This window comes from Microchirus variegatus (assembly GCF_963457635.1).
Source record: "Microchirus variegatus genome assembly, chromosome: 13".
Taxonomy (NCBI): domain Eukaryota; kingdom Metazoa; phylum Chordata; class Actinopteri; order Pleuronectiformes; family Soleidae; genus Microchirus; species Microchirus variegatus.
The window spans coordinates 3,152,961-3,168,029 of NC_139814.1; the positions used below are offsets into that span (position 1 = coordinate 3,152,961).

The 15,069-nt window shown below is 40.6% G+C and overlaps 1 protein-coding gene across 1 annotated transcript; it reads right to left on the minus strand.

Moving 5' to 3' along the window:
* Positions 1 to 13,438: 13,438 nt before the first annotated feature.
* pkib (protein kinase (cAMP-dependent, catalytic) inhibitor beta) lies at positions 13,439 to 14,736 on the minus strand (the record flags this gene model as incomplete). The annotated part of the gene is made up of 2 exons (XM_083899290.1): positions 13,439 to 13,521; positions 14,595 to 14,736. The coding sequence occupies 2 exons, from the start codon at positions 14,734 to 14,736 to the stop codon at positions 13,439 to 13,441; spliced, it is 225 nt and encodes a 74-aa protein (XP_083755416.1).
* Between the last annotated feature and the right edge of the window lie 333 nt (positions 14,737 to 15,069).

Below are 15,069 nucleotides of genomic sequence, written 5' to 3' on the forward strand. Positions count from 1 at the left end.
GCAGCGGCAACGGAAAAAATGGAACTGATTCTTATCGATAGCGCTGCGGCTTTGTCTTACCAGCACATCTTGAAAGTAGATTTTGTGTTTGTGTAGGAGCAGCTGTTGATTGCTATCATGTATGAATAATCACAACAGTCCCATGTGGCAAAGTTCCATTTAGTTTTCTCAGTCAACTCTGCAAAGTGGCAATTTTAAATTTTTTCAATTTTTTGTAAGTTGCTGCCTAACTATATAATTATAACTATATTATAACTGACATGTTGACTAATGATGTTAATTTCAGGGGTTAAATGTTAAATGTAGGGGAGAAACTGTCTAACTGTACATCTGGTGCTTCTAAAGCTCTTGTGCTAAAAGATGAATCAGTACCTCTAGGAGGGAGGAGATGATCAAACTTTCCCTAATAATGATATTATTTTATTCACAAAGAAGTTCATGAAGTCCTCGCTGCTTCTCCAGACACCTTCTGCATGTCGCCACTGGTTGGCTACCTTCCCCCACCGTCATACCACCCTGATCAGCCTCCATAGCCTGTCTCGGAGTCTTGGGCAATGTTTGTAGACTTTGTAAGGCACTCCACTCGGCCCTGGACCTGTACTGGCACTCAAACTACTTCCCTGGGTTGGCTCTTTGGTGTTAAACTGGGTGGAGGGTGTAGGTGGCGTCGTAAGCTCTCTGCAGGGGACCAGATCTTCCTCCCTCCTGCTGTCACTGTAAGTGTCACTGAAGTGTTGGTTTATTTTCTCTACAGGACACACAAGGGACCCACTACACGTCTGCCCTAGCAGTTGTTTGGTAAACCCAAATGGATTTGCTATGAAGGCAGCCCGCTTGTGAGCCCTCTCTCTGCCTCTTCTTCTGTGCCTCTCAGCAGGTTGGAATGGAGATGAGCTTAGTTTGATTGATGTACAAGACCCGGTGTTGCTCTGATGGTTTGTTAGGTGCAGCATGTGGAGCTCGGAGGTTCTGGACTCTGTGGGGTAGCCCTGGGTCCTGCTCCTCCTCTGTCTCACCATAAACAGCACTGGGCACTGCCTCTGTGCGTTGCTTGACTTGCTTCATCCTTATACAGCCCATCTTGGTCTGGTGGATCCTCTTATCCTGCTTATGTCATTTGCTGGGAAGTCTGTCTGTCTGGGGTGCTCATCACCATACATCACTATACATACACTATTCCAAATCATATGCTACAATTTGACTTGTGATGGGCCTATATTAAGCCACAAAATGATTTGTTTCTCTCTGTGGGCTTTGAAAAGCATGTAAATAATAAAAGTTAAAAGATATATGATTGTCAAAAGAGAGGAATAAAAACCCATGGCTGCCTTAACCCTGTAAGACCCACGGTTGTAAAATTACAACGTTAACTTTAGCCATCCCTAAAAACAATCTGTTATATTTAATCTGTTTTTTTACCACATGTACATAGTCATTGGGTCTTAGTGTTCAGTCTAACAATGTTAGTGGATGTTACATTTGTTTATAAGTCCAGATTTATGGCCATGAACGCACACAAGATTTCAAGATTTCCTCGACTGGATTCATCAAATTAAAGTAAGTAAAATGTCTTTTATATTTTTTTTGGATGTTATTACAATGTGTAGAGCATGTACATATTTAGTTATTGTGGAATAGATGCATCAAATGTCCGCTAGAGCATGTTACATAATTGTTGTAATTTATGTAAGCCAAACATATATTATATCCGTGGTGGTAAGGACTACTGGTTTGAGCCCCGGTTGGAACAAGTGTCTTTCTTCATGGAGTTTGCATGTTCTCCCCATGTTTGTGTGAGTGTTCTCCGGTTTCCCCCCCACAGTCTTTATTAGGTAATTAGGTAAATTGAACGCTGTAAATTGAATGGTTGAATGGTTGTTTGTCTTTAAATGTGGTCCTGCGATGGACTTGCGAACTGTCCCCCCCCCAGTTGACAGTTGTTATCTATAAGTGAGACCCAAACACCCTGACTTTAAAAGGTGAACAAATGTTATCTGCAGAGCAGGTGGCGTCTGGAAGGTTGTGATGTTCTCCTCCATATTCATGAACGTGATAAATATTTAATTTTGGTGGTTCCCTGATGTCTCCCAGTAATGATCTGTAGCTGTCCCAGGCACAGCCTATGGTGATATAAGAACCCTGCTCACATGGGAGAGCTTGTTTTCAGCACAGTAAAAAGCAGTCAGCCCTAGAGCCTGCTAAAGGCTGGAGTGGAGGGTGATGGGTGTAACATGGAAGGGAGGAGGGTTGTGAGGATAGTGGGCCGTAAAATGCTGCGATTGGGGAACAACCACTAAGTGAAAAGTGTTACAGGGAGGGGGCATAGATGAGACCATTGGTGCTGAATCAGGGATTGTTACCATCACAGGGCTCCTCTGGGACCGTGATGTCAGCCCTGGGACAGAAAGAGGAGAGGAGGCTAACAAAAGGATGAGGAAGACGAGAGGGAGGCAGTGAAGTAAACCACAGAAGAATCGACAAAGAAGACCCCACGGAGATGATCCACAGATGGCTCCTGAAAGCTGCAGGCAAACTGGATGTGAAAGAATATAGAGCTGCAAATCAGTTTTTTGTCTGCATGATGAAATTAGTTTCACGACTCTAGTTACCGACACAGCATGTATTTGTTTGTTATACTCATTGGCCTGAAAGTGCATCAAATTCATCAGCATTTAAAAATTAGAGGTCTTTGGATTTTTTTAATTAATGATCTCTTTATAGACAATAATAAAGATGTATTCAGTGTAACTGACAGTTGGTTACATGAAGAAGATTAAGTTAGTTTAAATGAGTTGACTCCACCCACTCATGCCAACACCCATATTCCATGAAGCTCAGGCCGAGGAGGAGGGGGAGTGGCAGCCATTTTTAACACGAGATTATTAATATATATTTTATATATTTTGAAAGCCTTATTCTTAATTTATTTCATCCTGTTGGAAAACACATAAACCAATTATGATAGTCACAGTTTACCGTCCACCTGCACCTTATTCAGAGTTCCTGTCAGAATTCTCTGAATTCTTATCTGAGTTAGTTCTAAAGACAGATACGATCATAATTGCAGGGGATTTTTTAACATCCATGTAGATGTTGACAGTGATAGTGTTAGCTGTGCATTTAATTTACTGTTCGAATCAATTGATTTCATTCAACATGTGAATAAACCAACTCATTGCCTTAGTCACACCCTCGATCTTGTTTTAACTTATGGCACTGATATTGAAAATGGAACATTTTTTCCCCAAAACCCTCTCCGATCATTATTTACTGACATTTAACTGTACAATAAGGAATTACAATAACATAAAGAATAAATACCGCTACAGCCAGTTTTAGGCTACTACTACTGTTATTATCATACATTTCACACAAGAAAGGTAGATGGGTTATATTGGACGTCACTTCAGGGGGTCAAAGGATGACTATTGTTAATATTTATGCCCCTAATTCTGTTAGCTCAGAATTTTTTCATGCAGTATGTAACTTCATTAGAAATATGGGGGACAGTAACGTAATTCTAGGCGAGGATTTTTATCAAGTCAGGGATGTTACAATAGATAAAACTTATCAATCCACTCAAGCTAACACATCTGGTGTTATGGCAATTGATGGGACTAGTTGATTTGGAGAGTATTGCATCCTAATGAAAAGGACTTTACTTTTCTCCCATCCTCACTAGAGTTATTCGAGGATAGATTGCTTGTTACACATTATGTGGATGACAAGAAATGATGACACACCAATTGATGCCTTTTCATTAGACGCTGAAAAGGCTTTTGATAAAGTGGAGTTCCCTTTTTTGTTTTACACGTTAGAACATTTTGGAATTTGGTGGAATTAATGTAACCTGATCCATCGTCCACAGTTTTAACTAATGGGATTATGTCACCGCAAATCAGGCTGAATTGGTCGTTCGACAAGGATCTCCTCTATCACCTGTAATCTTTGTTTGCCTTATTTCTTGAAGCCCTGGCCAGAGCCTTACGGGCTAATTCAAATATACTGGGTGTGCAGGCAGGTCAGGTGGAACACAAGATCCTTCTCTACGCAGATGATGTTGTATTGGTCAGTTATAAATCTGTTTTCAGAGATATGTGGATACACTGTGAACTGGTCAAAATCAGAAAGCATGCCATTATCCAAAATGTGTCCCCCAGATATCAGAAAGAATTGGGAGATGGATGCCAGAAGGATTAACGTATTTGGGCGTTAAATTAACACCTGGTCTGAAAAAAATTATGGAAGCCAACATAGTTAGTCATTCAAAAACCTCAAACCCTTACAAAATTGCGATAAACTGTGTATTTCCCCGATAGTCAGACTCAATTATATCACTTCCATGTTACTGCTACATCTTCTTTCCTCACTACTTAAGCTATAAGTTATATGAAGTTAAATGCCATTTAACTTGGCATTATAAGAGTGCCTCTGTGGGCCAGGATAGAGGAGCAGCTGGTCTTTCCTTTTTCTGTGGAGGTCTTCCTTTCACAGACTGATAGACAGGTTCCCTTGACTGGGAGTTCCCTCCCAGACCACGGCTGCAATTGTAGTCCTGTACAGTTAGCAGTTAGCCGGCATTAGCTCATGCTACACAGGAGAACAAACATGCACACACATATATGATTAATTAAGACCATGTGGTTAAGATCTAAATAGGGACCGTATTCTTTAAGGAGATATTTGTTGTTCCCTGTCAGTAAGTTAGATAATTCAATACAGTTAGTGCCAGCGGTTCTGACCTCTAAAAATCAGTTAAAGTCAGTCAGCAGTCTGCTCACAGGCAGTCTGGAATGAGTTATCTAAAATATTCTCTACACAGAGAGAATACTGAGGAATTGGTAGGGCAATTTCTTTGCTGCTCTTTTTGAAAAATAACCAATAAGAGCAGACCTCAGCCTTTTCCCCTTTCATCCACAGGGTTGGAGGTGAGGAGAGAGATGGAGAAGCCAGTCTAGAGATGACAGCACATGATGATCACACAGGAGGGACATGGTCTCAGTGAGGACGAGGTCAGACCAATGCTTCTTTCATCTTATAAGGGGAGAGTGATGCCAGAGTCTGACAGAGAGCTTACAGAGGAAGAGTATGAGGTCTACGCTGCCAGTCTCCGCCCCTTCACTGCTTGGATGATGTCATATGTCTGTGTATTAATGTGTGTGTGTGTGTGTGTGTGTGTGTGTGTGTGTGTGTGTGTGTGTGTGTGTGTGTGTGTGTGTGTGCCTGCGTGTGTGAGTGTGTGAGTGTGTTTTGCAGCCTTGTGATCGTCTCTGAAATCATTGCCTGGTTTGGATGTTGTTAAGGGAAAGATGACAGTGAAGAAAATGATCTGAAAGGAAAAACCTCATTTTTATCACAACACATCATCCTGTAATCTTGGTCTCTTCTATATAATTAGCATAAAGAGAATCAGAGTAGTGCTCATACTTTAATTAAACTGATGCCTGGCTGGTGTTCCCTGACTGTCAGAAAATGTTAAACTGTCAGGCAAGAGTTAAATTACAGTTAGATAAATTATTTAAAGAAGGCTGGGAGTATTGTATTATTTCAGTTACCAGGCTCCTCTCCTATTGAACCAGTTCCCAGTGACAGTTCGGTAGGCGGAGCGTCTCTCTGTATTTAAAGTTAGATTTAAAGCCTTACTTTTTGATAAAGCTTATAGTTAGGGTATCTCTTAGTTATGCTGACTGCCTGACCTCGACTGCTGGAGGAAATGCAGTCTGTGGTGCACTCACTCTCTCTCACTCAGGGTGTGAATATGACTTTAATACATGTCATTAACATAAATTATATGATGTTTTTCAATCCAGCTTCAGGATAATCCACTCAACTGAGACTGCTCTCTTAAAAGTCTCAAATGATGTACTGCTGGCTGCAGACTCTGGTTAGTGCACCGTCTTGTGCTGTTGGACCTGACAGCTGCTTTTGGTTGGGTTGACCATACAGTTATGTTAAAGCTCTTGCATAGTGTATTTGGACTGTCTGGGACAGCGACTGATTGGTTTGCCTCCGATTTCACTGGCAGAACTTAACTTTCTGTGTTGCTTTAAATAACAAAATGTGTTGTCATGTGGTGTACCTCAGGGGTCAGTACGAGGACCCATCTTATTTATGTTCACTCTTGGAAGGGACATATTATGCAAAATCATCTTTTTAATCATTTTAATACTTATATATTTGGGACTCTGGAGGCCCTATGAGTAGGCAATTGGAAAAAAGATGAGTGAAATCACTCTGATGGCTGCACGGTCTCTAGTCTGGTTGTATATCAGAGATTTATTCTTCTGTTAAAAGGATGATTTTTTATCTCCAATGATGCCTAGTGTTTGCTCATTCTGTGAATTGTTGGGTTTCTCTGCTCTCCATGATGTTGTATATGCACAGTGTCTTGAGATAATGTATGTTATGATTTGTCGCTATACAAATAAAATTGAACTGAATTGAACCTCTCACGAGATAAGATGCTGGCTGCCCCCATATAATCACTGCTTCTTTTACTGTTCATAGCACTTCTGTTGTAATGTGCTGTTTCATCTTTATGTGTGGACACTTTGCGCCAGTACTCTGTAGAGGAGAGGTCTCAAACTCGCAGCCCCCCAACTGACCTACTTTATAAGATTTTAACAATACTTAATACATTAAGAAAATGTTTTACTTTTGGTTTGATTAATTTTATTGGACCCATTTCATAAAATCCACAGTACATTTTTGTGTATGATCAGTGAACCTCCAAAACACTGAAGACACTTACTCTGCACTGCACATGGCCCTGCTTCCTCCTCTGCTCCAGAAACAAGCCTGAGAAATGGATGGTAGCACTCACTGTAAACATGACTGCAGGACACGAGGAACAAAGGACTCACTAAACCAAACCCATGCCCATTTAAGTCTATGATATTGTGTCATTTTTCTGACCAGAAACCACTCACTCCTCAAACCAAAGTCTGAGATCATCAGTGACTATACACACAGGAGTTGTTGATATTCTGCTTCCTTAACCATTAAGTTCAAATATATGGTATTTTGTGATTTTGGTGTTTTAAACCCTTTGTTTAGATTTACCTTAATGACACAATTTTACCAAAGGAGGCAGCAGGAGACCTGTGAGCTCCTTTGTCCCTGCATACTGTTTTTCTGTCTATTTTTTTTCCTGATTTTCTGAGTAATTATTTTCCTGTTTTTCTGAATAATTTTTTTTCTGTTTCTCTGAGTAATTTTGTTCTGTTTTTCGTGCAAATTCAGATTGCTATGTCTAGCAGATCTGAATGGGCTTTCCTTCTGAACAATCGCAAAGTCCTCAGGTGCCTGCTTAAAGTCAACAAACTAATGATAATACCATCTATCTGACATAAAGACAGGACTATCTCCCAGTGTCTTAAACACAGATCAAAGAAAAAAACTTGATTAAACTAAACAAGCCGTCCATGTTGTTATAAATCGAACTCTCAATAAAGGAGTGAATGTGTTTATTATTTCAAATGCTCTCTAAACTCAGAAAAAAATTACTCCGAAAAACATTCACTTTTTTTACACGTGAATGCAATATGCTTCCGTTTTTTTGTATCTTTTTAATATGAATATGGGTAGTCACAGGAACTGATCATGTTTTTACATTCAAGCAAATAATGGAGTGTCCAAATATTGCCCAAGCTCAGCCTCTTCCTCTCTGGCGTCTTCCATCTTCTCTCTCTCTTCCCATCATCTCTCCTGAGGCTCCTGTGTATTGTGCTGGCACGTTGACTTCCACGTGAAGACTTCTGTTCGCTGGACCATGCGTCTGCCTGCCGGCCTGGCATCCTCTCCATGGCCTCAGTGCCAGTCTCATGATCCACCCGCCACCTGCCGGTTTTTCTGATGGCGCCTCTGTAGGTACCACTGACCTCCTCACACACACAGCTAAATATCTCTCTTTATCTCTGGTCACTGGGGCACAGAGGGCTGGGGATCGAAAAGAATGGAGCACCTGAAGAGTTCTGCTCCTGCAGCTGCAATTCATCCACTTAACTTCGATTGGTAACAAAGCATTCAGCTCTAATTTGTCTGAGAGAGGAACCGCTGTACATTTCAGCGAGGCAATTATACAACTGTTTCCTCGAGGAAAGCCAATAGCAAACCGCTTATACCGTGCTATTCAATTATATAAGATGAGAGAGAGAGCTTTCCTTTCCTCACCAGGATGGGAACACACTGTCATGTTATATTAGAGCTATAAGTGTGTAGACTGCTGTGTTAACAGTGGAAGAGATTATTCAAGGCTAATTTTAGACATATTTCGGTCTATTTCACCATAAGTAAACAGTGAGGACATATCTGACCAGGATCTCACGCCACACATATGCCTCATGTCCTCATTTTAGCCTTTAAATCGTTTCTTCTTCTTTTTTGTGCACTACCATTGCATGATTGCAAGGCCCAAGCTTCTCTCAAGGCGAGGTTACCCTAGCAACAAGTTACGTGGCAGAAACATGGGTGAGGCAGCTGCCTCAGAGGAGAGGAGACATACTGAGATATTTTCAGGAAAAAAACAATAACACATTTCTCTGAATAAATGACCACTATTGACACATAAATGTCTAGTTGATAGAGCCAGTGTTGGATCTTTTATAGATGGTTCTGTTGTGTCATTTTGTAACAAAATGCATGTATTTCACAGTGCTTTGTTGCTATGGTCTCTGCAGTATGCGTGTATGATATCATCTCCTGTCATACAGTGGTTGGAGGTGGATGATGGGACACAGCCAGACAAGCAGTGTGCTTCTAGACACACACACACACACACACACACACACACACAGGTTTGTGCTATTCTTCAGAGGACTCTGCATTGACTTCCATTCATTTGGATAGACTGAACAAAGCCGTATCCATAAAATCAACCACAACCAGATAATATCTAACCCTAATCTTAACCTCACCACAATTTTTAGTCGTAAATGTATCCAGTTCCTCAGAAATTAGGTTCTGCCTGATTAGGACCAGGTTTTGGTCTCCATGAGGATTAGTTGTCCTGACATGATCGGTGTTTATGTGTTTATGCCAGAGGAGGTGCAAATACAAAATTTTTACTCACCTCCGCGGTCATACAGAATGACCGCGGAGGTGAGTAAAAAAAAACACCTGACATTTTTCTTGTCAAATCCCTTCTTGCTGCTGTGATGAGCTTCCAGACAACTCAGGGTATGTCCAAGTCCAGCGCCTCACTGGGTTTAAAAATATGAATATGTGTGAAATAATATCAAACCCAAACCTCCAAATCATGATTTTATCACCACAGATATGTAGTTTAAGGCATATATCCTGTTAATATTAAATATAATACCGTCTTCTTTTGTGCCAGACATAACAAAGACATGTCTGTGGGCGTAAAGGCATGCATGATCATTTAGTGAATGTCTCCATCTACTGCACACCCAGAGGAACTGCTGCATCATGTAACAGGGTTGTAACAAACATGGCCATTATGGGAAGGATGGAGGGAGTGCAAGTGTGGACTTGTGCTGTCTTCAGGTGCTCCTTAGACTCTGTGACGTCACACTTCAGAGGGTGTTCAAAATGACTGGCACCATGTCAAGTGACATGCGGCGCAACTTGTGCTAAGTTCATTTTGTTATCCCATTTAAAAATGCACATATTAATTAGCCAGAGCACTAATGCAAACAGACACTAGTGCGTCTGAACAACCGAAATGAAAAAAACAAAATGCATTAATTTGTCACACTAATAAATGTGAGCATGAATTTGCTCATTAAAAATGGGTGGCAACTCTTCTTAACACTTTGTGACTCTTCCTGTTGAAACTGTTTTGATACTGTAGTGTTTTCTTATGGGTGATTCAGACATGATGTCGTCAGTATCACTGAAGCGTTCTCTCCTCCACTGTTACAGCTATCAGAAGTCTTAGTTTGATGACAGAGCAGTCTGGAGGGAGTTGCATCATATTTAGTGTAGCCTGTTATTGCAACCTTTCCCTGACTCCTCATACACTGTATTTCTTTTGTCTTTATTCCCACACAACTTTATTCATTGATAGCTATCTGGATGTGAAGAGGATTACAATAAATATAGAATATAACAGAAGTGTTACAGCCTCAAGCTTTAATCAAGATATCATAACTTTGGGTGAATTCCAATTCCTTGCTTAATCCTCAATCTCATAAAAATGCTCTCCCTCTAGTCCAAGTGCTGTCCTGATTCTCAGAAAAATTAAGTTGAGGTCAAGTTTAAGGGCTGTATCGCCCTCAATATTGAGATTTTACGACACCACCCTTGGGAGCAAGGGCTACCCAGAATGCATTGCGAGTTTTCACATAAGAAAGATGGCGTCGAAAGCAGCGAAACGAGTGCGATACAAATGAAGTATTTTCTTTGTTAATAGAGATATAAAAATGATGAAAAACATTGTATTATCTTAGTTTAGGCCCATATTATGGATTACTGACGACATTTTTATTTTACGATCTTTTGTCAAAAAGATAAGGTAATGTGACACCTATCTTAACATGTTTTGTATGTGTTTCAGGCATTAATTTCTAAATTTCTTAACATCTAACATAAAGGATATCTCTTCTGAGTATGTTGTATTTGAGGCAAATTAATTAAAAATGTTTTTTGCTGTCATGGTTTTATTAAGTACTGAGTATCGGGCACTGCTCCAGCTGTAATATTTCAGCTTCTTGCAGGAAACAACACATTGAACTGGAATACTGCGAAGTTCCCGATTTCATTGAACTTGCAGTACCATTCTGAAAAATCACGGGTTCAAATCCCTTTCAAACAGCAGTGCTTTCATCACGATTTTGGCCCTTACCAGATTAACTGAATGTGATGTATTGCACATTTAAAGAGTGTGGACTTTAGTAGTTTCATTTGCGCACACAGCAGTGAGCAAACTCATCAAATTCAGGTCAAGGGCATGTGGGCATTAGTCAGGAAGGCCCTGCATTCAGGTGACAGTCTTTCCCAGCAATTGTGGGTGAGAATCCTACTTCTCTCAGTAAAACTTTTCATCTGGATTGTGTTCTGTGGCTGTATCACAAAACATCATATCACTCTGGTCAGAAACTAGATAGATTTTACACTTTTTCCATGATGTGTCTCTGAGGTGACCCCAACGACCCTCATTCACAGCATGACTCAAGTGAAACTAACTACCTGAAAGTGGGTCAGAGAGTGAACGACCTGCTTTCTTCAATGTAAAGACTCCTGACATGTATCCAGCCTACAGAGGCTAAATACCTGGATTTCTTTTTTTAGCCACAAGACAGTCATAAGTGAGGAAGCCTTGTGGATGAGCTTAATATGGTGATATCGTCATATTTCTCACATACAATCAGTAACAACAGTTGTACATAGAATATTCTGCAGTTTTCATGGCTCGTTGGTCTAGGGGTATGATTCTCGCTTAGGGTGCGAGAGGTCCCGGGTTCAAATCCCGGAGGAGCCCTGTAAGGCACTGCTCCAGCTGTAATATTTCAGCTTCTTGCAGGAAACAACACATTTAACTGGAATACTGCGAAGTTCCCGATTTCATTGAACTTGCAGTACCATTCTGAAAATCACGGGTTCAAAGGTACTCAGATTTAAGTAATCATACTTATACTCAGTTAGAGAAAAAGTGGTATCAGTACTATCTCTAATTTCTGATTTACTGAATAATTAGATATATACACTGGTTTACATACACTTTAAATGTGTGTGTCAGTGAAAACACTGACAAACATGTTTCTTGCATAGAAATGACACCATTCACAGGGGTGGATGTTTAGTTTGTGGGTTTATTATGGCAGTTTTCACCACCAGAGAGAATCAACACAAAGGATTCAATCCAGCTAAGTAAAATATATGCACCACTTAGAGTTCAGGACGCTGCAAAGTACATCAATACCCCAGTCACCTTCACCCTCACGACGAAAGTGTTGTTCGTACAGCTGCAGTTCACAAATACATCCGTCTGTCAGAGCAGCAGCACGCCAGGCTTTCTCTGTTTGTATCTGTGAAAACACATCCACATAAAGACACGGCCATCGGCCAGAAATCTTCACATACAGTCACAGAACAGCATTTCCTCTCAGGTACAGTGTGTGATTAATCATACAGGTAGCATGTATGACAGGTATTACGCTACAACACATATATATATATACAGCAGCAGCAGCAGCAGCAGCAGAGTCGTTCGTTAGCAAACTGTGGCCTCTCGCTGCTTTCCTCGCTCTCCATCTTGTGCCGGGTTCACAGCTCTGCTCATGTGTTGATGAGTGTGAACACACTGGCGAGGCAGAAGGAGCACATGCTGCCATTTTCGGAAACACATTGTGTTGCTCGATGCTTACTCCCGTGCCCAGGCAGCAGACATATGCCGCGACACCAAGTAACAAGAAGAAGAAGGAAAAAAAAAAAGCCCTGCTGAAGTTTATGCAAGTTGATCCTCCTGTAGGATCTGAATATGCAGGTTTACAGAACGTTACAAAAGTGTTTTTATCTTTGATTTACAGTTTGAGCAGTGAAGGCATGTTTCCTTCTACTATAACTGAGCCCATAAAAATTGGATAATGGTACGTCACTTTTTGGAATGTTTTAGGATGTAAACTCATATTTTCAAAAGTTTGAACAATGAAAGACACTTTTAAAAGCAGCTTTCTAAAACACACACAGATGAACATCACAGTAGAGGCGTGTACCTTGTTGGCAGTGGGTTACTATTCTCTACAACAATGTCTCAAGATATGAACGGCTGATTCATGGCATCATCCTGCACCATAGGGACACATTTGTTGTAAGGATCTAAACAGTCTGAGCAAGTTGGGTTAAAAACTGTACAATTACGATGTCGGTTAAGTGTAAGCCTACAACAAACTCTGATTGAAAAGAAACAAAAAAACAACCTATGTGGATCATACACATTTAGTGTATAAATGTGACGAAAGCACAGCTTTTGTGTGAAACGTATCATTTTGCATCCTGAAAAGCTTCGAGTCTGAGCTGCTGTCAAACCCTCCTCTTGCTAACATCAGTGTAAAAAACATGTCACTTCAAAACACAAATCAGCAGCAAATGCAAAGAAATCTTACATTTTAGAGAGTTTTTCTTTAGTTTTCATTAAATCATACAAAAATAGTAGTGAACAGTATCCAGTCTGTCACAGTCATTTCCTCACACAGTGTCCACAGTGAGTGTATCATTTACACACATGCGCACACACTCACTTCATAACTGGGTATCTTTTTTAGATAGTCCCAAAGAGTCCCATCACTCTGGCCTCAGTCTTTTGGGAAGTCGCTCTAGCAGCTCTTTCCCTCTGTGGCTCAGCTGCTCCACAAACAGACTGACTCTCCACAGATCATCCAGCGTTCGCCCACAGGTCGCTCCCCTCCATCTTGAGCCTCATCCTGGTTCCTCAGGTTATCTCTGCAGGTTTCTGGGGAGGTAAATGAACCCATCCCTACGATCCCTCCTTCTCCTCTGAGCTCTCCTGTGGTGCTGGAGGCTCCTCCAACGTAGGGGACTGGGCTGCTCCCGGACCATCTACACAAAATAAGGAAGACAGTTTGTCGATGTTTACACATTTTGCGTACAAGTCATTTTAAACATCCTATTGTGATGAAAAATCGAAACTGAAGGTCCTTTAAAAGCAGAAAACATACTACATCACCAATTTCTGTAGGACTGACATGAAGATTCATAGTTCATTGAGCTACTTTGCACTGGACATGTTGCCATGGTAATCCACATCCAACACTAAGTAAGTAAAGGAATACAGAAATAAATCAGTAAAGAAATATTTCTCAGGGTTATTCATTATGCATTAACATTCATTACAGTGATAGTTGAGGACTGCTGTGTGTGCTGTGTGCACATTTGTGGACGTCGAAACACCGATTTCAAACTTGGAGCGACCTTGTAACCCGAGTTCGGGATTCCATCATACAGACACTGCTATACTTTTACCGTTACTAGCACTTCTGTCTATTTGTTTCACAGTAAATCAGTCGCAGGTCATCATTTTTATGTCTGTAGACGGGTTACTACACTGTGAGTGCAAAATACCATGTGAAACATTGTTATCAACTGGGTTGGCTAACAATGGCGAGCCCAAAATACTCTTCGAATGCACGACTTCTCAACTGGAATGCTGTAAACTTGGGATGATGTCAGTCCCAGTTCCAACTTCTGAGTTCCAGTGTAAATGGAACACGGCACCAACTTGAGACATTAAGATAAATACATACATATATATATATATATATATATATAAATAAATACAATCCAACTGGAGTTTTCTCAGCTGTGGATTATTGAGTAGGTTATTATCTTGTGCTTTTGTTTAATTACCTGTGTTTCTATTTAGTTTTTGCATGAAAACAGGCTAATGGAAACACACCTCATGTAACTATGGGAAAAAAAAGATATCACCTTTGAGAAAAATGCTGGAAATAAATAAAAACCTGGCAGAGACAACAGAAACCTGACAGACACTGACGTGTGCATGATTATGATTAGCACTCCATCTTCAATGTACAAGCTGATCGCAGTTTCATTTGGGCTTGTTTTGCTCGATGTTGCACTGAAAAATAAAGAAAGGAAAGCGTCCAGGTTACCTTTGAGGGAGAGCTCAGCCAGTTTCAGAGGCAGGTCTCCAGGGTTGACACCTGCTGGAGAGCCCAGGATGTCGGGCAGAGCATTTCTCCTCCCCGAGCGTCCAGAGGAGGCAAAGTCCAACACAGGCTCGACTTCTGTCATCTCAAGCAAGGACCCTGCAGGAAGGAAGGAAGGAAGGAAGGAAGGAAGGAAGAGTTCACATTTATTTCACAAATATTAAATATTTATTGATGTTTTAATCTAATATACATGAACACTATGTTAATGTTTGAGACCAATAAGAATTTTACAGATTTGGAAGGAATTCATTAATTAACCGATTATATCTAATTTCACACATCATCTAAAGCACTAACTTAATCAGTAAATCATTCAGTGTTGATTTGGTAAGGTGGCCGAAAATGAAGATGGATGAATTTACGTTAGAGCAAGGGAACACAATGCCAATTATTATTCCTCTTTAATGTCCATCCT